General features: G+C 44.1%; 1 protein-coding gene across 7 annotated transcripts in view; it reads right to left on the bottom strand.

Annotated features, from left to right (window-relative positions):
- The window catches only part of EFCAB8 (EF-hand calcium binding domain 8), a 1715964-nt gene that overhangs the window by 140425 nt on the left and 1551572 nt on the right, over nt 1-23967 (bottom strand). For all 7 annotated transcript variants that reach the window (XM_078651814.1, XM_078651813.1, XM_078651812.1 and 4 more), the window contains one exon: nt 502-706. In XM_078651814.1, coding sequence (XP_078507940.1) covers nt 502-706 — 205 coding nt within the window. The remainder of the gene's footprint in view (nt 1-501; nt 707-23967) is intronic.

The following is a 23967-nucleotide window of genomic DNA, read 5'->3' as shown; positions in this document are numbered from 1 at the left end:
AGGTAATTACCGAATCGGTAAATACCGATTCGGTATTCCACATTGATTCCTATGGGCTTCAAGGCCCATAGGAATCAATGGGGGATACCGATTCGGTATTTACAGAATCGGTAAATGCCGAATCTTACAGATTCGGTATTTACCGAATCAGAATTACCTACATTTCCCCCCTTCTAATATACCACTTCTTAAATACCGATTCGGTATGATTCGGTATTTTAGAAGTGGTAAATTAGATTTACCTACATCGGGCCCTCAATGATTTACCAAAGCATAATAATCAAGTTAACATAATTTAACTCAGTTGCAAGTCCCACTCCTAAGCTTTACTCACTCCATCTAGAAGCATTTAGACATAAAACTTGAACACTTCAGGTCAGGAGTTACAGTTTCACTTGTGACTACACATCATTGCAGTTGTCATTTCTAGATGAGGTTGCCAGTTTTTCTACACGCAGTTACTAGTGTATTCAATGGAATGCTTTGAGCACTTTCACTCACCTCCATGCCCTTGAACTCCCACTTCTGCCAGGTGGATTCCACTGGCTCATCAGTAAGCTTGAAAATTTGGGGCCCCTTCTGAAGCATTTTTCGAAGCCTTTTGCTGGCATATGAGCTCATGTCAGTTTTGCTCTGCATGAAACTTGCCAGCATTGTGCGCCGCTTCTTTTCACGGTGGTAGGCTGCAAAGATATCTTGAGCTAATCTAATCATTAAAAATATGAAAAAAACATATGAGATTCATGCATGCGCACTACACAGATCAATATGATAAATACATTAAAATAAAACAAAAGGGTAAATTACTGCAACTTCTCAAGACAAGCAGAAGGAAAGCAGTTACTCTGCAGACCGTAGACACATCTTGAGTGGCATTTTAATTTAGATTTGGGGGCACATTAATTTTCGGCATGTCCCTTGTATGGTTAACAGGTGTGTACCCCTGCCCTGATTGCCTGAATACCTGAGAAACTGGTATTGTCTGGGTAATGGACTACTGTCCATGCCTTGGCTGCATCACACAAAGCAGTAGTGGTGGTAAAGTATCTTGTATAGTGAATCAGTAGTATAACCAGAACTATTTTCTCTGTGTCATGGACAATGAAGTCTATTGGCTTCCCTTTTGTTTCACATGTCCCATGGGGACATTGTCAGCTTCTCTAAGTTAGCATGAGCACACAGCAGACTGTACTCTGTTTTGCACACGCTACTACATGGCTTTATTTTTGCAAATGTCGTGTTCGTAATTTTCACATGAGAACCTACCACTGTGTTCACTCTCTGCAGGTTCCTGGGATTTGGTCTGAATACTGTGAGCAAGATCGATAAACAATGCCCCTTGTTCTGGTCAGGCCCTAGCACCTAGACAAAACATACCATTGCAGCTGTTGTTTGGGTAATCATACTTTGGGCTTATTGGGATACATGCATAGGCGGCACACACTTGGAGAGGGACCTTTCCAGGGAGAAGAGCGAGACAGCAGCTATGACGTACATCTATCATCTATAGTCTAAGGTATGGGGTCTGCAGACAGAGCCCAGAGATCTTCTCATACATATTAATACTGCTTCTATGCAAGGGGAGGGAGGTTAGGCTATACTGTTTTTTCATGATGACATCTCCTTTCATGAATTATAGATTAACTGCTATGCTGACTGAATTGGTATGATGAATTTTTATGCTTGTTGTGGCACGTATACAGAATATTAGAGTACGTTAGTTAAAATAAATATTTTAAACTTGCTCATGTCTCTGTCAGATCTTATTGTGGACTCAGGCCTTGCAGCGGGAGGGACTGGCAGAGACGGGAGATCGGCCGGAGCCGGGCGCGGCTCATTGTAAAGAGATGGAGCTGCGATCGTTCCTCTCCTAGGCCCCCGCTGGGAGGTCGTCTCTGAACGCTGCATGTAGAGGTAACGGCCGAACTCCGCAGGAGGGCCTGAAAGTGCAGAGATAGTGAAGAGGTAAGTGGAGGTCCCCATTCCAGGAGACACAATCACAGGAACCCCGCACCAGTGAGGGGGAGGCTTGGGGGGGAGTCGGGGGTTACAAGAGATACCAGATGGACGGGGAAAGTATCCATTCCCGCCCAACCCCAAAATGGCAGAAAATCGTGGCAGAGTTGCATGAAGGTGGGCCAGGCAACGGCTGTGCCAGTCCCTAAAATGGCGTCTGGAGCGAGATTTTGTTGCTCATATCAGGGTCCCACATTGCAAAATTCTACTGTGTTTTTTACACTTAGTCCTACATCAGGCTCACTCACACTGAGAGAATTGCTTGGGGCAACAGCTAAGTGCCCTACAACCCTGGGCCTACACATTCTATATGCCTGACCTTAAGATGGCTGTCCTGGCCTGTCCCCTGGAAGCATTGCTAACGAGTGCATATCAACCCTACAGTAAGTCTTAGCCTCCCACTAACACAGGGATAGGTGCTGCCAACTGTTATATGACAATGCCCCCTGGACTGATACGTTGAACACGAGCAACCTTGGCCGATGCCCAGTGGAGCTGTCATATTCAGCTATAGAGGAGTCTGGCCCTGTTTTCACCCCCTCGGCCGACACCTACCCAGCCGGTCATCTGACATTGTTTTCCTCAGTTCCCCATTGTGTTACCTTCCCTCCCCTCCCTCATTTATTCTTTGATTTAATTGATATAACTATGTAACCTGTAACTCGCTGATCCTCATGTAAAGCGCTCTGATACCTCCAGGTCTAACCAGCGCTATATAAAACTTTTCAAATAAATAAATAAACAAGTACAAGAGTGCGAGCGAAAAGGTTTGTCTCGCAACAGCGATTCCTGGAAGATTCAGGGGGTTGTGTTCTTGGGTGTCTAATCACTTGTTTCTCTGTGAGTGAGTAGGAGAGCAAGTGAGACACTATAGCTAGTCGCTCATGGGTATTAAGGTGGTAGGATAACTCAGTCCTTATGCACTAAGGTCCCATAATCATGCACATAGTTCTGTTTTTGGGCAGAATCCATGCAACATGGTGCCGCCAACATTTGGTCTGGTACTTATACATGGTCCCCCTGAGTAGTGCTTGTGCTTGTCCACGATACCCTCTCACCTGTTCCCGGAGGCGTCCGTGGTGGGGCGGCTTAGCCTCCTATATTTGTAGGGTACACCTAAATATGAGTTTTTCAAGCTTGACGTTTAAAAGGTTTATTGACCCTATTTTGTGCTACTGTTTTCCTTGTTAATTTCTTTCCATACATGGTACAACCGGTAGCTATTCCGGCGCATAGCAGTGCAGCGGTTACTGCCTATTTGACTGCACACGGGGTTCCCCATTGGTGGGGGGGGGGGCAACCTTTATTTTCGGAGTTGAAGCGGATCCAGCATACCCCTTTGAGGTATTTTATTCTTGGGTTACATTTCCCGCGGTAGATGTGAATGATAACTTGTTTCACGCTATACTGCCATTGCTCCTCCAGGAGCGTATCGTCCTTATGCACTAATTGAAGTTCCATTGACGTCCTGGAAGCATACTATTTGGTTTAATGGTGCCCTTCCTCACCCTGTATCTTTTGTTTGAATGTGCCCCTTGTCTATCAATGGGGCTACGCGGCCTGTTTTGGCTCATTTTATACCACATCCCAATTATCTCAATGTTACTATCGTGGACCTACGTCCACTATACACACAATTGGTTTATCTTCATAGACGAGTCATACAGTTTATGTCTTGTGCACTTCAGGCAGCTCTGGCTGGAGCGGCCCCTCCGGCACCTGGTCAGGCCAGAGGGCTTCTGATTAGTCCCGTCATGATTAATTATGTGATGGAAAAACATCCTCAGAATGGTGAAGACTCTCCATTTTGTGTAGCTCAGAAAATTGAGCAGCTTGAAGCTATTTTTCCACATACTTCCCCTGTTGAGCAACACAGAATCCTTACAATGAGTTTGCAGAGTGGTCTGATTTATCCTTTAGCGGACTGCACCACCTGGGGGACGGTGTTTGCTTCAGTGTATACACTTTGCCTTGGCACCTCCTCCATGAGTGTTCTGCAAAGCGGTCTGAAAAAGGTCCAGGATGAACACTGGGCTGGTCCAGCCCTGGATTTGGGGATGAAGTTAGTGGCCATGTTACCTAGAGTCTCCAATATGATTCTGGCCAACATTAAAGGTGAAGCAGTTTATTTGCAAGTGCGTCATAGCCTGTTGGCGGTGGCGGACGTAGATAGGGAGTGACAATTGCTGATTATTACTGCGGATGTCTAGACATCCTTGGGTTGCAATAGTTTAGGGATTTAAGCAATTTCACATACACAAGGTAAACCGCCCCCTGAAAAGGAGAGTCGTTTAGCCTTTCCTAATAAGGCTTGGAATAAAAAGGTGCAGCAAGCAACAACGTGCTGGTTTGCCTCCACCTGACGCTTCTGAACGTAGATATGATTTGCGTGACCAGTCTAAAATTAAGACACCCAAGATTTTTCAGGTTCCTAATCCTCGTTCTCCTCGGTCCTTTCCAGAATCTTGTGATCAACAATTCGGCAGAGGAGTGTGACAGAATTGCAGACAAGAAGTGACCCGCAGCCTCAGTTTGACTTATAAGTCAAGCAGGAGGAACCACCTCAATATCGAGCCCCATTTCAGAAGAAAAAAGTTGCAGCTTTGACTGCAAAGTATGTCTTAGACAGTGACAACCCTCTTCCTTAACTGGGTTTGGGCAGTAACCCTCCTCGAAAGCGAGGCAGAAGTTACCATAGTGCGGCAGATACTCCACCAGCATCTGGAGGCGAAAGCAACTGACAATTTTATTACCAATGAAACAGCTGTTACTTGTGTTGCTCCTCCAGATAGGCTTTATGACGGGAGCCTCCAAATTGAAGGTGATATTAAATTAAACGCACGGTTAAAGCAGTCTTTTGGGACAATCCAACATCTTCTTATGGTATTTTGTTGGTGGATGTTAATTGGCCTCCACCATTTGTCCTTGTTTCCTCTATTGCCCAGAGGAGAGGGTGTGATTCTCCCATGTTTTTCGCAGAATGTCCCTGAAGAGGCTACAAATTCTTATGCTTCGGAGTGGGCCTTAGCCCAGGCTCCTGCATTATTTATTTATTTGTAAAGTGTTATATAGCGCGAACAAGCTCTCGAGGGATATCAGAGCGCTTTACAATATGATGGGAGGAGGACAAAAATGCAATATCCATATCAAGTAGGAGAGAGAAAAAGAGGAATGGTCGCAAATTACAGGACAATTGCACCCAGCCGAATCAGATGGAATTATATTGTAATCAGGATGGTTGGGACATGGATTTGCCTGTGCATGTTATTCCTTTGCGTTCTATACCACAGCCCCAACCGCAATATCCAATTAAATGTGATGCTAAAACGTCCGTGGGTGAAATTTTGACTCATTTGGAATATCAGGGTGTGATTGAACTCTGTTTGGTCAAAGAATAATCCCCTTTTTCCGATATTGAAACTGGACGGTTCATATTGTATAGTTTTGTACTACAGACATTTAAACAGTCATGTTAGTACCTTTGCGGTTCAGAACACAGTAAACAAGATTGTTCGAAAGAAATAAAAAACTACTATAGATATTTCCAATGGATTTTTCAGTCACACTTTGGCTCTTGAAAGTTGCGATTTGACTGCATTCAGAGCTTTAGGCAATCAGAGACGATATGCATATTGCCTATGGGACATAAGAACATCCCAGGTGTTTTTGCAGCACACATTGTGTCAATTTTACATGAGATTGACCCTGATGCCTTTTCGTACATTGATGATATTTACTTGACGGATGATTAAATTAATCTGCATCTTATGTACGTGGACCGCATTATCACACATTTTGTGAAGTTGGGTTACAAATTAAATTTTTCTAAATCGTACATTGTCTTTTTGGCTGTCCTTTCCCTTGGTTATGAGCTCAATAAAGAAGATAGGGGTTTGACCCCCCACTTTTTGGAGAAATGTGCTCAATTGCAACCTCTCTCTACCCTTAAAAAATTGCAGTCTTTGCTGAGTTTTTAAAATTTCAGCAGGGCTTACATTCCTAATTATGCCCAGCATAAAAAAAAATCTATACGCGTTGATACAACCCTCTTTTTCATCTTCCAGTTGGCTTCTGAACATAACACACTACTTAGGTCTTTGCAGTCTGATCTGCTTGCAACTCAATTCTTGTTAACAAGAGACAATACAACAAATTTGGTCATACAGATTGTACCAGGAGTGGTAGGATTTACTTATGTGACTTTCAATGAGGGGACACGGTTCCCATTGCTTAGAAATCGCATTTGTATACTCCAGCTGAGATGTGTTTTTCTTCAAGCTTTTTAACAGCAGTTCAGATGACGATTCTAAAGGAATGCTCTCTGGCACAGGGAAAACACATTTTCATGGTTTTGCCGGTGCTTGCTTTAGAAGCAGTCACAAAGGCTAGTGTTCCAAATTCTAAAGCTCTGCATCCTTGTTGGATCCAATGGGCTAGTTCGTTGAGTGGGTCCGCACAGCCAGCCATTGGTTCGAAGCATGCTTATTCTGCAGCCTGCACAAGTGTGGCAGGCACAATAGTGGATAGAGATTTCAAATCCTCCTTGGTACACACACAATCCCTTGGGGATTGCACAGCACAATTGGGCGAGTTACGGGTTTTGGTTCCTGAGTTTGCTGATCCTGATGTCCCTACACTTTTAGTGTGAGATTCATTTTACCGTGTACAATCCTTCAATGACAACTTGTTCTTCTGGACACAAAATGATCTTCATGATTCTATAGATAGCGCAATAAAGCATGAAACGCTTTGCGTCCAAGTGGCCACTCTTAAGGAACATTTGCTGCTCACACGTTATCCATACATTAGGCCGACAGTGTGTGGGAGCACAAGCCATTGGTAATTCACTGGCTGATGAGGCAGCCAAATCTGCAGCAGCCACATGCTCATAAGCAGCTTTTACTAGGTCTTTGACTAAAAATTATATTTTAGTGGCTATTGTCGCAATGAAGGAGGGAACACAGTTTCCTCAGGGATTCCCTTCTCGTTACACATATCATTTAACACCTGAATCAAATTCCATTTGTAACTATACCATCGGTTGGTGATCTGCTGAATCCCAACGAGTACCGTTGCTGCACATGAAGGCGTGGCTTCTGCCCATGCCAGCGTGACAGCAACTATTTCGCTTTTACACCAATGTTTTTGGTGGCGTGGTTTATACCAGCAAATCAAATCAACCGTTTGGTTGTATTTATCTTGATCACTGCAGTCCTTTAACATCCAACAATGCTTTAAAATAAATCTTGGATGCAGTGTATTCATGCACGGGATTCCTTTGTGTTTTGCCGCAACGCAGTGCTGATGCTCGAACTGTTATTAACCTCTTCGATGCTCATGATGAGCTCAGCTCGTCATGAGGTACACCTCTCGTGTGCTCATGACGAGCTGAGCTCGTCACGACCACACCCATTTACATTAGGGCCCAGCACAGCAGAAGAAAGTCTACAGCAGCCATGGTGTTAAAGATTTGCGTGTCTTTGTAGGAACATTTGCCTGTGGCACCTTTCATTCAGACCAAGGTCCGGCTTTTGCCTCTAAAGTAAGTAAGTAAGTAAGTAAGTAAATGACATTTATAGAGCGCACAACTACCTCCAACGGAGATGTCCCAGTGCTAAATGCAGATGCGATGAAGTCTTTGGGGGTGCAGGTGCAATTCTCGTCTCCATACCAGTCTGAGGGCAATTCTGTTGTGGAGCAGATGAACCGTGACTTAAAGCGGTCTTTGACAGCTAGGTCAAGTCAAAATTTTTTGTTTATTTAGACCATTGATCTATAAACCACTGTTCATACTTTATCATATAAAACAACATATCACAACTTCATATTCTTAACAATAAAAGTCATATTATCCTAAAAACATCGTTTAAAACAATTTGTGCATAAAATTCATTTTGGATTATAAAACTATTCGCTGCTTTAAGCCTCCAGCCAGCCGGGGAACTTATAAACGCCCTGTATAAATCTCCCGATAGCTATGGCAATATCTAATTTTTCCATGACAACCAACAGCTCCCATGCTTGTGAACGCTCCTTAACATCATATTTTAAAAATATCGGGCGAAGGAACTGTTTACGTAAGTTTAAAAATATATAACAATCCAATAAAATATGCAAAATATTACATTTCGTTCCTATCTTGCAGACACATTTGCCATCAGGATGCGTTAAAACTGCTTTTATAGCACTATTTATAATTACCGGGTTAATACCTATTCTTAACTTAAGTACTTCTATTCTTAACCAACGATTTGGTAGTAAATCTATGTAAGGAAAGCTTAAGTCTTTTGCCCAACCTGTACTCAGTCTGAGAGTCTTTCTTTCTCAAATACTCTTGGTCTGTTGCCCTCGAAATTTCTTTACCCTGTACTTTAAGTACACTCTTTATTACATTAATTTGAAGTGTCTTTGGGTCAATAGTCACATTCAAGTGGTCACAAATGGCTAGGAGTTTTCTTCTTGTTGCCTTGGCCCATTTTAACTCACTGGTCTGAATTTCTGTCATACACCATTGTGACACCTTTGTGACTTCACCCTGCCCCAAACGATTCCAGAATCTGAGAAGACTTAGCTGCACCTGGACATTCCATGCAGTTAGGCCTACTTCCAATCTAATTGCCTGGATCATTGCTGAACTAGGGAGAGACAATAAAGATTTTAAACATTTCCCCTCCTCTTTATCCCAGGAGCTTTTGCCATCAATACAAAGTACTTCCGCACCATATTGGAATTGAGGGGGAATCATAGCCTTAAAAGCTGTCAAAAGAGGTTTGTGAGACATATCACCATAACTATGGTTGAATCTTTTCAGCCCACACACCGCTAAATGTGCTTTTAATTTCTGTGCCTCTAAATGGGTGCCCCACTTTAGGGACCGTGTAAACCATATTCCGAGGTATTTATATTCACTTACAGTATCCAATTTGGTTTGGCCCAAAAACCAGCTAAACTTCGTACTTTTCTTCCCAAAGCACAAAACTTTTGTTTTGTCCATATTTACCGTAAGTCGCTTTACTGTACAATATTCATTAAAAACATTTAACTTTCTCTGCAGACCCACCTCAGTTTGGTCCATTATTACAAGGTCGTCCGCATACAGTAAACAGGACAAATGCCTACCATTTATTTTTGGACTTGCACCTCTGGCTGCGCCCAGGATGAGAGGCAAGTCTGCTAAAAATATGGCAAAAAGAAGCGGGGCGAGAACACAGCCTTGCCTCAAGCTATTGTTTATAGCAATCTCCGGTGTAAGGACGCCAGAGGTGTCTTTAATTACCTGTGCCCAATTTTGGCTGTGCAGTTCCTGGATTACCTGCAGCAGGTCAGCAGGGGCCTCATAATTTCTCAATGTCTCCCACAAACAGTCCCTATCCACCAAATCAAACGCTGCGCGAAAGTCCACAAAGCAGCAAAACAATTTGCCCTGCAGTTCTATGGACTTCCTCGCCACAGCCCATAATGCGAAGCAGTGATCAATAGTTGAGTGTCCTTCCTTAAAGCCACCCTGCTCAATTGGAACTATTGACTTCCGCTCCACCCACTCTTTTAACCTGCCAAGAATTATTTTTGAAAAGACCTTTTCACCAATGTCCAGTAGGTTGATCAGCCTATAATTCTTCGGGTCCTTCTTTTCCCCCTTTTTATGCAAGGGTCTAATTATGGCCCCTCTCCAAGATTTGGGGAAGTTACCCGAGTCTAGAATTGCTACAAACATGTGAGATAAAAATCCTGCCCACCAGTCTATCTGGGTTTTAATTAGGACGGCGGGGAGGTTATCGGGACCTGCTGCACGTGATAGATTCAACTTCTTAATAGTATCTTTTACTTTCACTACCGAGAAATCCGATTTTAACCCTTCTGCATGCCCTGTCCAAGTTGATTTATTGTCGAGGACCTTCTTGCTTTATACAGATTACTTAAGTAATTTACCCATGCCGCCTCTTCCACAACGCAGCTCATTGTTCCCGGAGCCCTTCCTGCGGCTTCCTGTATTAACCTCCAGAACCCTTTAATATTTTTGTTTTCAATTGTCTCTAAAAGGTTAGCCCAACATTCTTCTTTAAAAATCCTTTTCTGCTTCCTTACTAAGGATTTGTATTCTTTCTTCAGATTGAGTAGGAGCTCCAAATTCCCCAGATCATAACTATTCCTCTGATGTCGCTCTAATTTACGAATAGCACTTTTTTTCTTCTGACATTCAGGGTTAAACCACCTGGGTTTGCCTTTGCTAGGCTGTGTTTTTACCTTAGCCTGTTTCTTATCCTTTAGAAACACTCCAAGACACTGCACAGCCTGTGCAATTATATCCTCATACCATGCTACCTGCCGACCTTCGATATTATCCTTTAGTAAGTTTTGTTGAAAGCATGCCAGTTTCTCAACATACTCTTCCGTCAATCTTGTTGTCAGGCGCTTAGGGTATTCCACACTTTGAGAGATCACCCTATCACATGTACTTATTGATCCACCTACAACTTCACAAAACAAGGCATTATGATCACTGTCCCTACGCTTAATTACCCGGAACTTATTTATCAGTACATAGTTCCAGGCCTGAATAAAGATATAATCTATAGGGCATTGTTGATTTCCCACTCTAAAGGTCTGTGTGGCTGGGCGATCAGGGTCCTTCCTGCCATTTAAACATATTAGACCCTTCGAGCCCAAGAACTTCCCAAGGGCTTCATCCTGATTGGAAGATAGACACGTTGGAAATTCTGCTGATCCTATATTGTAGGCAATCAACATGTCCTCAAACCAGCGATCCAACCTTTCAAAATTTAACCTGTGGTTAAAGTCTCCCATCATCAGCAATTTATCCTTCCCGTACTTTTCTAATAGATCAATTATATCCTTTTTGAAGAGCCCTAGTTCTATATTGTATTCTTTTTGGGAGCCCCATTGCATATATACATTTATGATAATCAAATGGGCATCCTTCCCTTCTGCGCCTAGATGACATACCTTACAAACCAACAACCATTTGCATAGTGACCTAATTAATTTGGACTCTTTCACGAACCTGGTTGAGGCAAGGGTCATAATACCACCCGATGGGCGTCCGAATTTTTTCTTTTTACTGGCTGGTTTGTAAATTTGGACAAACCCTTCAACTACCTGGGTGTTGCCGCATAGCCATGTCTCCTGTAAACAAATGATGTCAACATTCTTTGCAACCTGGTTTAGGCTATCCACCTTTGTTTGTCCTCCCAAACCGTTTATATTCCATGAGATTATTTTTAGGCTATGCGGCAACTCAGTAACCTAGTCGATCTCACTGAGACACCCTGACTCATTCAGTCCCCAAGAGCAAGTACTGTTTTCCAAACCCCAGTTACCCCAGTCTTTATTAGGCTTTGAATTCTCTACAGCTAGGGTAATATTAGGCTTCTCCCGCCACCCCCCAGTTACCCACCTCACCTGCCTTTCCCCCAAGCCTGCGTGGAACCTCAGAAAACCTCCCTCTCGCTGATTCCCTACATCTACTTCTTCTTCCGGAACTATACTTATACCCTCTTTTAAGATTTCTTTTTCTGCTTTCTGTATTGCTGCTTTAACAAGTCCCCGAGTAGACTAGGACCTTTGTATATTCAGCACCATTGTTGTCACTGCAAAACCCTACCTGTTTCAGATCCTTTGTACCAATTTCTTTTAATGTAGGGCATTTTGCAAACGAGAATAAGAGCTGGGAACGATTTAGTGGAACTACCTTTCTTTGTTTTTTCCTTCCAATCACTTGATCATTGGGTTTAAAGTAGATCCACATTTTTTTATTATTGCTTTTGTCTGAAGTTTTTGAATCCCAATCTCCACTTCCCACCTGTGCGTTTTTTCTAGGGAGTGTGTCTACAAAACCACCTCCAACTACTAAGCTTCTTAGGGGTGCTTTCCCTCCTAACACATTACTAATGATTTTGGGCCTCTCCGCCTCCTCAGTGGGTTTACGCTGGTCTTTTTGTGGTTCCCTTTTCCTTGCTACTTCTACAGCAGCTCTTACCGGGGCGGAATGCCCCCCTGTTTCACTTCTTTCTCCTTTATAGTTTTTCCGCATTTCATTTTCTTTCATTCTTGCCCTAATCTGCATATCCTTACCCATCTCTTTTTTTGGTGCCTTCTGTCTTCCCTGTGCATGAGATAGATTTTTACGGGGATACCTAAAGTTCTGATGTCTACACCAGGCAGGATCTCTCCGCCTCCTTACCAACATCGGCCATCTAGAAATGTAAACATCATTCTGGGAACCGCCCTTCACTATTGGCTCTATGTTCCCTTCACTAAGAACATCTATTGGGGGATCGTGTACTGTTCTAACCATTGTAGGCATCTGTCCCCTTATCCCCTGTAGTTCTGCTATCATTCTTTCAAACTGTATTTCATGATTCTTTAGCAGGGTATTATTTAACACGGAAACCTCTAGCAGTCCTTGCAGCATTTTTTGTAGCATCAGCATAATATCCAGCATTGAGGCAGATGGTGACGTCGTTATATCCAAGCCCAGCGTGCCATTCCATAATATTTCGTTTAAGGGGTCTAAAGGTTTTGGACTTTGATTTTCTACACGATCCATGCTTTTATCAAGTATATTTCTTGCCGCAGGATTTGATATATTAGAACAGTCACCCACATCTTTGGACCCGATGTCTACCGGATCCTCCTCCTCTGCCCTCCACGAGGAAAAAATCCGCGGCGAGGAAGAAAGTCTTGGTTCCGTAGGCAAAATCCTGCAACTTAGATCACTCTGTGTAAGGGAGGAATCGAGAACATCCACAACCTCTTCTACACTTGCTGGCTCCTTATTAAACTCTTGGGCTAGGGCTTGGCCTTCTCCCGGTGTAAGTGTTCTCTTAAAATGCTTCCCCACAAAGTCTTTTATTGATTTGGACACTATGCCGCCATCTTTCTCACAACCTTGTAATTTATTACCAGTGGTGGGTTTCTTAGCGATTTTTTTTCTCTCCCTTTTATCATTTAGCACTGGGGAATTCGCTACCCCCTCTTCGGGCCCTTCTACTTCTGGTGTCACGTCGAGCTCATCAGCTTTGTCCAATAGGTCTAAACATTTTTCCTTTGGCTTCATCTTTCTTGGTGCCATTCCAAGATTCACGCCTATTCAGTAGGTTTACCAAGGAATAGCCTTTCGCTGTTCGACAGTGAAATCTACAGCTCACTTTGACTTTTCCACCCGCCCTTCTTCTTCTATTGCCTGTGTTTTTCCCACACGAACGCTGGTCCAAAATTGAATTAATCTGTGTTTAATAACAATCTGTAGCCACTTACCTTCCCTTTGTGCTGACTGGCTGACCGTGGATTCTTCTTAGAGCCGCCTTTAACCCTGCCTTTACTACTGTCTGGTTATTCAGTTTGCTAAGGCAGATTTCACAGGGGCCCCTGGACCGAGCGTCTTCCCAGGGGTTTAGTTTACTTTCCCATGCCTGACCAGCTAACACAAAGTCGAAGGACCCAGGGCAGGGGACGGGCGGGACCCTCGGCTGCAGCAGCGCTTTCTTTTCTCAATGTAGCCGAGGCCCAATGCACTCTATGCCCGCTCTCCACACCCTCGCATTCGCTGATCACCCGGCACTCGCCGGGGAGATGCGGGGGGGGGGCGGGGCGGAGACGAGCGCGGGCCACGTCCTCTTCGACACCTCGGCACCTCTGCCCCCTCCGTGTAGATACCGGGGGCGAGGGGGGGGAATTCAATCAATCGCGGGCCACGTTTTACTTCAACCCGCAGCTCCGCGTCTCACTTGCTCGTTCTTGCTCCTTCCTGGTCCTGCACCACGTCGGGCGTCACGTGTCTCGCGTCAGCACAGCGCAGCCACAAAGGAAGGACTCACAGATCGTGAATAACCAGTGTCAGCTAGGGTCGTAGATACTGGTAGGGGCTGGCTGACTCTAATTTTGGTGTCCAACATGCACTTAATAATCTCCCTAGAAGATCTCTAGGTGGGCGGACCCCATATGAAATGCTCTTTGGCATTAAAAATGTTTGTGCCAGACCTTGATGGTCGAGACGTTGTGGCGGCTGCCGCAACGTTTGACGTAGAAAACCATTGTGCTATGTTACAGGATCGACAAAAGACTTGTGACACACTGGCGAAGGTTCATTTGCACTCATTCATGGATGCAGAGGTGCTGATTCCAGTTTCTGACTGGCTTCCTAAAGTTGGAGATCTGGTCCGAGAGAAGGTGGAGAACAAGAAAGAATGTGGTCCATCGTACCGTGCACAGGTCCCAGACCTTGGTTTGAAAGGCACCCGTACTGTGACTTTACCTACGTTACCTTGTTGCAAGGGGAATCAATTCATTTCCATTGAACATGTCAAGTTTCACCATATGGCCGATACTTAATAGTATGCCTACAAGCAATCTGCGTCGGGATGTTTCACTTCATCAAATGCCTTCTGTTTCCCCGATTTCTCTCCAGCAATTGGAGGGGGACATTGAGTTTTCAATATATTTCTTGCCTGTTTTACTGTCTACTTATACAACTGTGGTAAACAAGGATGCTTCCCCACCAGTTGAAGTTAAAATTGATATTCCTGAAAATACAATTCATCTACCTTCTAATGAAGAGCAACCCCCATTGTTTCAACTCGGTTCCAGTGGTTACTATATGGCCCATGATAACTTTTCTTCAAATTCCTCTTCGTTGTCCTCGCCTGTAACAGTGCCTGCCACACAGATGGGTGTTTTGATCTCCTGGTTGAAAAAAACTTACCTTGTCCCACCATGGACTTACATTTGGATTGTGTTATTGAGGGTGTTCCTCTTCAAGTGGATTGGTTTTGTGACCGTTTTATCCTATTGATCAATGGCCATTACTTACCTGAAAGCTCTGCTGTAGACTTGGTTGACGGCCTTCTGGCCCCTCGCACTTCATCTCACAAAATGAAAGGAGATCAAGCCATAGTTAATATTTCAGCATTCTCAATTGTTGATGTAGTTTGGGATAAGGTACTATTTGATGTCTATGGTCCCACGCGACATTGCAAATTCCATACGTATTACGTGATTCTTTAGGTGATGTTGTTTTGCCTGGAATAAACTTAGATGACTGGGATGTTAACGCGTTTACTCACTGCTTTCGGATTTGAAATATTATACTGCTTTTGATACTGATGATCTGTATTTAAAGTCTGCAAATTATGATGATTTATTCTGTTACCAACATATGGCCATCATTTTTTACACAAACCAATACTCAAGAGATCACTGTTTAATTATACACAATGGGATAATTACCCGACACTGCTGCAGGGGAAGTCAATGACTCTGAAAATTAAATTTGTATATTTTACGGGTTACACCCAGATCAGTTGACTGGGGGTGAGTGTTTGATTTGCTCAAACGCTCCGTCCATCATCCCCTTTTGTATCGCTTTGTTCGCCCTAAGTGTGGCAGGGTATGCTCAGACGTGAGTCCCTTGCTCACTTGGCCACTGGATTCAAGATAGCCTGGCTGATAAGGATTATGAATCCGAGACCGGTCCCAGGATGCTTGTTTCCGGTCCATGGAAGACATGGCTTGGCAGTTCGGGCTGGACTGTTCCTATGAGGCACAGGGTCAGACTGATTTGCATATAGCCATGTCATAAATGGGGTGGCTAAGTGGGCTAAAGAATGGTGATGGATTAAACCCAGATCAGTTGACTGGGGGTGAGTGTTTGATTTGCTCAAACGCTCCGTCCATCATCCCCTTTTGTATCGCTTTGTTCGCCCTAAGTGTGGCAGGGTATGCTCAGACGTGAGTCCCTTGCTCACTTGGCCACTGGATTCAAGATAGCCTGGCTGATGAGGATTATGAATCCGAAACCGGTCCCAGGATGCTTGTTTCCGGTCCATGGAAGACATGGCTTGGCAGTTCGGGCTGGACTGTTCCCATGAGGCACAGGGTCAGACTGATTTGCATATAGCCATGTCAGAAATGGGGTGGCTAAGTGGGCTAAAGAATGGTGATGGATTAAACCCAGATCAGTTGACTGGGGGTGAGTGTTTGATTTGCTCAAACGCTCCGTCCATCATCCCCTTTTGTATCGCTTACAACCTATCTGACCCAGTATCCTGTTTTTACAAATTAAATATGCGCACCAAATTCATGCTGACCCATACTAAATTGATCTATTCTTCTTCCTTCATAACCAATTTGTCCCTAAAAGGTTCTGGAAGGCCACGGTTGATTTAAAATCTATTTGGGGTACCAAAGATTGGCAATTGCAGGCACTGAATCTTTGCATCAAACAAGTTACTTACCTTCGGTAACAATATATCTGTAAGAAACATAGGTTTGTTGATTCCTCACCATAAAATTATACCCAGGCGTCAGACTGGATCCGGATATGTTTTTCGTCAGCAGTACCCCTGCGCATCGAAAGGTGGCTTTGGTCGGCTTCACACTCGTCGTTGGCATTGTGGTCGCCAGGATGACATTGAGGCAGCTACTTAGACGCCGCCCTCACGTGCTGACGCCAGTTCTGTACACAACTTTCCTGCCAGAAACGCAGAGCCATGCAAGACACTGACCACTGGTGCACAAAACTAGGGCCCTGAAAGGAAGTCCTTAATCCTAGAAGTCAGTTCGCAGAACAGAGAGGATGAGTGGGGAGATAGGGAAACAATAACTAACCTATGTTTCTTACAGATATATTGTTCCTGAAGGTAAGTAACTTGCTCATCTGAAAGAAACAGTTAGTTATAGATTCCTTACCTTAGAATAGATACCCCAGCAATACCAACCCCGTAGGTGGGTCTGCAAACCAAGTTCATACCGGAAAGTCCTGGAGAACAGAACGGCCACCAAAAAAGCTGTCTTTCTGGACTTGGTTGTCTAGGCAGTAGTGTTTAGCGAACGTGTGTAGAGATGTCCACGTAGTTGCCTGGCAGATGTCATTGAGGGGGACTCCTCATCCCAAAGCAGTAGTAGCTTCCGTCTCCGTAGTGGAATGGGTGCACAGCCCCACCGGAGGCTCCTTCTTTGTCAAAGAATAGTATGCCTTAATACACAAAAGGACCCACCTAGAGATGGCCCGTTTTTGCACGGCCCGACTTTTCCTGGGGCACACGTAGCCAAAAAGAGCTGGTCATCCACCAGGACTTGCTTGGTGCGATCCAAATAAAAAGAAAGTGCACGTTTTGGGTCCAGAAGGTCGAGCCTCTCTTCCTCCTTAGAAGGATGCGGAGGCGGAAAGAAGGTGGGCAAAGTGATGGTTTGACCAATATGTAAAGAAGAAAAAAACGGTTCCCTGAGCAATAGAAAAATATATACTTGTCTTATATAATCCTACTCCTAATCGTAAGTCCATAAACAATAATGACATCAGATGTTAGTCCATAGTCTTTATTCTCGTGTCCTGCGTTCTCAAGAAGACTTGTTTGTACACAAAATCGAATGTAGAACTGTATCTTTTTGTAAACAAATGTATGTGACACGATCATAAGAAATATGACAGCAACGAAAGGAAGATGTCTTTGTTTGAAGAATGGCATTATGTAAATGTGTTGAATTGTATAAGAAAAAGATAAGATGGTTAGAATATGCAGAATAAATTATTGTACTCATTATTATGCTTGAGTTTCACGGGTGTCGGGGCATTCTATATTCTTCTCCTCATGGTTACGATGTGCTCCCCTTTGAACTGTTTCTCTTATTACCTATGATAAGTTTAATTTTTTGGGAACTATTTGCTAACACTATTTTATTCCTTGTCTATGTTTTACAAGCAATTATGGATCTGTCTCCTCTTCTGCGCATATACGTTGAAAGGGATAGGTGCTAAAGTGCTTGGTGAGGTAGTTTATTGATTGCGAGAACATAAGCTTACCATAGTGCGCGATACACGGGTGCAATTTTTGGTCTTGCGGCCTTTCTGATTTTTTACGCTCTGGAAAGAGCGGGGTATAAGAATGGTTTTTCCGGCTTTGAAGCATGACGTATGGTAACATGAAAATAGCCTTAGAGGCAAATACCAATTTAAGGAAACACTTGTATATAAGGTATTGTACTGTTTAAATATGGCGCTCTATTACGATTAGAAAATCGTGGCCGGCACCTCGGAAGTCCCTTCTTGATTTACATGCCTGGTAGAAATAAATAAAGTTCCAAACATGGCGCCGATGCAACACGCCAAACATTTACCGGCACTACGCGCCGCAACTCTTGGATCTGACATTATGTTTATGTTTATGTTTGCGGATTTCTAGAGCGCATGGCTGCCCGTAAGCGTCCCAGCGCTGATGATGAGAACAGGCGTGGACACGTGAGGAGAATTAAGGGAACAGCCAGGTTTTTAGAAGTTTACGGAAGGAGGCTAAATTGGGCTGAGCACGAATTTCCAAAGGGAGTGAGTTCCACAATTTGGAAGCATTATAAGAAAAAAGGCGGCCTCCAGCTCGAGCTCTCTTAATCCTGGGTGTCAGGGTCAGATGGAGGTTCGTAGACCGAAGGGTTCTGTTTGTTGTGTAGGGGGCAATAAGATCTTTAAGAAAGGGTGGGGCCTTGCCATGTAAGATTTTGTGAGTAATACAAAGGGCCTTGAAGTATACTCTTTCCTGTATTGGCAGCCAGTGAAGTGCTCTAAGGGCCGGTTTGGCCGAACAGCGATTGTTGGTGCCTGTAAGGATCCGGACCGCCGTATTTTGCATGACCTGCAGTTTAACTGTGACTTTCTTTGGTACCCCAAGGTAATGAGCATTTCCGTAATCCAATCTGGACAATATCAATCCCTGAACCAGGAGTTTCCTGGACGGAAAAGGGAGCAGGGGCAGAATTTTACAGGCAGATCGAAGGCAACCATGACAGGTTCCGATCGTTTTCCTAGCTTGAGTACTGAGTGTAAGGTCTTGATCCAACCATACCCCAAGGCTTTTAATGTCAGCCTTTAGGATGGGGGGAGTACCCATACAGGGGGGCCACAGGGTCTCTGGACAATAATGGGATTGCTTGCCCAGGACCAGGATCTCTGTTTTGTCACTATTGAGTTTTAGCTGCGACTTGTTCATCCAGCTAGTTATATCCCTAAGGTAGGAATACAAGTCGGTGTCAGTGTTGTTCTTTTGATTAAGGGATACAACGAGCTGAGTGACGTCAGCATAAGTCAGCAGTTTAATTCCATGGGAAGTGACAATCTTCTCCAGGGGAGACATGTAAACGTTAAAAAGCGTAGGGCTCAATGAAGAGCCCTGCGGGACTCCACAGTATATAGGGGTCACTTTGGAGATGTAATTGCCCTCCACCACCTGAAAGAAGCGGTTGTGTAAAAAAGATCTCAGCCAGGACAATGCAGGTCCCGAGATGCCCAGTTCCCTGAGCCGTTGGACCAGCGTATGATGGTTGACGGTATCGAAGGCCGCACTCAGATCGAGGAGGATCACTGCCACTGATCCTCCTGCATCAATGATCTTCCTGGCCTCCTCGACTACCGCAACCATCGCTGTCTCAGTGACCTGACCCGGGCGAAAACCCGTCTGTGAGGGCATGCGTAATTTGTTTAATTCCAGATAGTCAGACAGCTGGCCGTTGATGAATTTTTCAGCCACCTTGCTGGTACATGGCAGAAGGGAGATTGGCCTAAAGTTGTTTAGATCCAACGGGTCTAAGTTTGGCTTTTTTAATAATGCCTTGACCACAGCCTTTTTCCAATTCGGGGGGACAATACCCTGTGAGAGGGAGGAGTTTATAACATTAACCATTGGGGCAAGAATGGTAGATTCAACTAGTTTTAATGCCTTCACTGGGGCTGGGTCTAGCGGTGACCCACTCTTGAGTGATTGGAAAATAGGTAGGAGGGTGTCCTCAGTTATCAGAGTGAACGCATCCAGTCTGGTCTTAGGATCCTATGACGGTGTCAAGGGCAAGTCCATTGGGTTGACCGGATGGAGGGGAGGGAGTTGTTTCAAGATATTTTGGATTTTTTGCTCAAAGAATTTGGCTAATTCATTACATCGGTTTTCCTAAGGGTCTACCAGGTGATGCGGCTCCGGGGTTTTTAGGAGTTTCTTTACGATTTGGAAGGTTTTTCTCGATGAACTAGAGGCTGCACTTATCCTCTCTTCGAAGAACGCTGCTTGCGCCGCTTTGAGGGCTTTCTTGTTGTTAAGAATATTCAATGTATATTCATTCTTACTGTTAGGGTCATAGTCCTTTCTCCAAGCTCTTTCGGCTTTTTTACACAGTTTTTTCAGGATACGCACTTCCTTTGTAAACCAGGGCAGAGTGCTTTTTTCCCGGGGTTTGGTGGAGATTTTTTTTGGAAGGGCTGTATTCAAAGAGTTTTCGATCCATACAGAGAATGTGGTGTCCAGGTCGTTAGATTCTGTTTCGTGGAGGGGGGAGAGAAGCTCTAGTGCTTGCTTCCAATTGTCAGGGTCAAGTTTAGACCAAGGGCGGGTTGGCCTACAGGGAGCTAACCTGGGGCGGGGCGTGGTCGGAATCCACCAGCTAAATGGAATGAGCATGTGGTCGGACCACGGTATCGGAATTGGTGCCATTACTTTAAGATCCGAGATGTGGGTCCAGCAAGTGCCCTCAGAGTGGGTAGATATGTGGCTCCCCAGGTGAAGTTGATGAGATGCTAGGTCTGCTAGTAGTTAGAGGTGAGGACTTGGAAATCTATACCACTATTATAAAGAGAGAGCTGAAACCTTTGAGGCGGGTAAACTCAAGAAGTACAGCACCAATCATAACACCCAATACAGCATTGTAAAGGGGAGATGCAGCAGATGGACATAGGCTATACAGCTGGCCACCATTAACATTACAAAGGTCAAACAATCTTAGGGGTAAAGTAGTCCCTTGTGGGTGTTGGTGTGGGCATGTCAAAGTACACTTGGGCGTTGGCGTGTCAAACTACACTACATTCTTCCTTTGTGGGCGTGCAGCATTGACAGAGGGGCGTGGCACAACAGCGTTGTCAGAGGGGCGTGCCACAAGTAAAACAAAACAATGTGCGTGCCCATTCACGATCCACCTTCGCGTCTCACACGTCCGTCTACAAACACCAAGCTGCACCACATTTGCCATTCAGGCGCCATTAATCACATATAGTGCGGCGCAACCTTTGTGGGCGTCAGCATTGTCAGAGGGGGCTGCACCAAAATTAAAATAAAAAGGGGCGCGCTTTTCGCCAGCAATGTGCACGCACATTCACGCTCCACCTTGGCGTTCTGATGACATTAATGATATATAATGCGGCGCAAACTTTGTGGGCGTCAGCGTTGTCAGAGGGGGCTGCACTAAAATTAACAAAAAAAAGGGGCGCAGCTTTCGCCACCAATGTGTGCACACATTCACGCTCCGCCTTGGCGTTCTGATCACTTCTCATACGGCCGTATCAAAACACCAACGGGCGCCACATTGACGGACCGGACCTTGCCATACTGCATACAAAAATAAACTAACAAAACAAAACTTTACTCCTTTAGGAACATAAGATTTCTCAGAAGTGGCTGCAGGGAAGAAAAAAAAGGGGGCGCACAAGCGTGACATTCACGCTCCAACGGCTCCAGCGGACACTGAAGGCAGGCAGCGTACCACACGATCTAAGCCACTTCACAATTCAAATTTAGTCCAGGGCACAGGCGGGGTGTCAAACCAGCCCTCGCAAACACGGGATCACACCGACACTGTCAGCGTACACATTAACGTCAAAGACAACCCGCTTGGGAATTATATAACCAACACACTCCACAACACACAAAAGCTGCAAAACTTCAAGCTGAGGACGCACACATAACGAAGGACAAGCAAATACGGGACAGCTAAGGAGGCACATATGAAGAACGCTGTTACTAACAGTGCATGCACAACCGGACAAAGACGTTCCAAAAACATTACAAACTGACCTTAGCCTATAGGAAGATGTAAAACACCACGTGGAAGATCAAGGTTCAAATACGCATAACATTCCTCTTGCATTTTGTCATACTTACGTAATGCTGCATAACTCACAATTTGAAATTATATTTAAACACACACTTCATCAGAGGCTCATTCTGAATTATGTATAGCAAAGGGATCGCTTGCTACGCTGCCTGATACACACATTAGCACAACAATAAACATTACAGAACACTGAAGGTCAGCCGCAGTATCATTAATATTTTTATTTCTCAACGGTACTGCGAGGAAACAATAACAATGGTGAAGAGGAAGACACAACTTTCAAAGACAGCATATAAAACACGGGCACAGAGGAATAAGCGCATACGAGAAACACAAGAAAGAAATGAAGAAATGTTAACAAACATCTCTGCTTCCTCAACCTCTGCTGTTTCAAATCAACAAACTATGCGCCGTTCAGAACGTCTTGCTCACAGGAGTACAGACGCCACAACCTCCACTACTACAGACCCAAACAACATTCAAAAGCACATACCTCACACTTTCATTCATACTAACCAGCACAACACACACAACATACCTCAAACCCAAACTTTACAGCACACAACACTGCAAGCTGAAACACAAGTAACACAACTCCATTTACTACAACAGCCGCACACTGTACACACTGTCAGATCTGCATTCCACTACAACCCACTTACTGACTACATCAACAATCCAGATGTAAACATTGGGAATATGGACAATGTCTGTAACAAGTGCTACACACTTACATGGAAGGCTGAACCTCAAGGCTCCTCAGGAAAGGTAGTTATCAACAACATTCAAGATCCACTTCTACTCATTAGACAACTACTTGATGGCACTCACCCACTTTCAAATCATTTCATTACAAACACACGCAGTTATAATACTCTATTCCAAATGACATCCTTTGGGGCTAATGAAGTAAGGGAAGGAAATTACATGGCCAGTTATACGACTTAATTGGCAGTCTGCTTCCACAACAAGGCAAGCCTCCACAGTTTCTACAAATATATTTCCTATCTCAACAGCAACAACTAGACGCACGGTCACACATGCTGCAAAATTTAAACAGACAGCTTATTCAAGAACTACAAGACACATAGCACAATCATAACACCTACATTCAGTCACTAAAATACAACTATGAGATGAATTTCCATGAAGAAGATTTGAAAATTATTATACACGCACAGCAACATCCTGTAAATACACATCCTGGAAGATATAATGCACCAACAACGGATGAGGTTGCAGTTCTTTTAGTCAACGAAAACAAAGGCCCACGCGACATTGTCTTACATACCCAGGACGGACTATTACGTAAAGTGTCTGAATTGCATAGATCATATGATCCTTTACAATACCCCATTCTATTCACTAGAGGGGAATATGGTTATTGTCTCAATATACCCCAAGCGCACTCTGTTACTAACAAAACGGTAACATGCATGCAGTACTATGCCTATACTCTTATGGTTAGATCCACAAGTTTCAATACCTTGCATTGGTTCCGCAATCTGTTTAATCAATACATTGTGGATATGATGGCAAAGATGATCACGGAAAGACTCGACTTTATCCGGCGCAATCAAACACAACTACGCGCAGACAACTACATCAATTTATAAGATGACCTTAATCAAGATCAAACCGTTCATGCATTAGATATTGGACAGCACGTTATATTACCAGCTACCTTCACTGGCTCACCAAGGTACATGCATGAAAAGACACACGATGTTATGACATACGTCAGGCAGTATGGCAGACCAGATTTGTTCATCACTTTCACATGCAATCCAGAGTGGCCAGAAATTAAAGCTCAATTATTTCCAAAACAAAGATCTTGCGATAGACATGACATTGTTGCACGTGTATTCAATTTAAAGGTGAAAGCCCTCATGAAAATAATAACACAAAAAGCTATATTTGGATCTGCAAAAGCTTACATATTTACTATTGAATGGCAAAAAAGAGGACTGCCTCACGTACATATCTTATTGTAGCATGAACCAAAAATACAGCCAGACGAGGTTGATCTCATTATATCCGCAGAGCTGCCTGATCCTGTCAACGATCAACAAC

This window comes from Lissotriton helveticus, chromosome 7, assembly GCF_964261635.1.
Source record: "Lissotriton helveticus chromosome 7, aLisHel1.1, whole genome shotgun sequence".
In the NCBI taxonomy this organism is placed as follows: domain Eukaryota; kingdom Metazoa; phylum Chordata; class Amphibia; order Caudata; family Salamandridae; genus Lissotriton; species Lissotriton helveticus.
The sequence above is the reverse complement of the archived record's forward strand: the minus strand, read 5'-3'. Positions and strand labels throughout refer to the sequence as shown.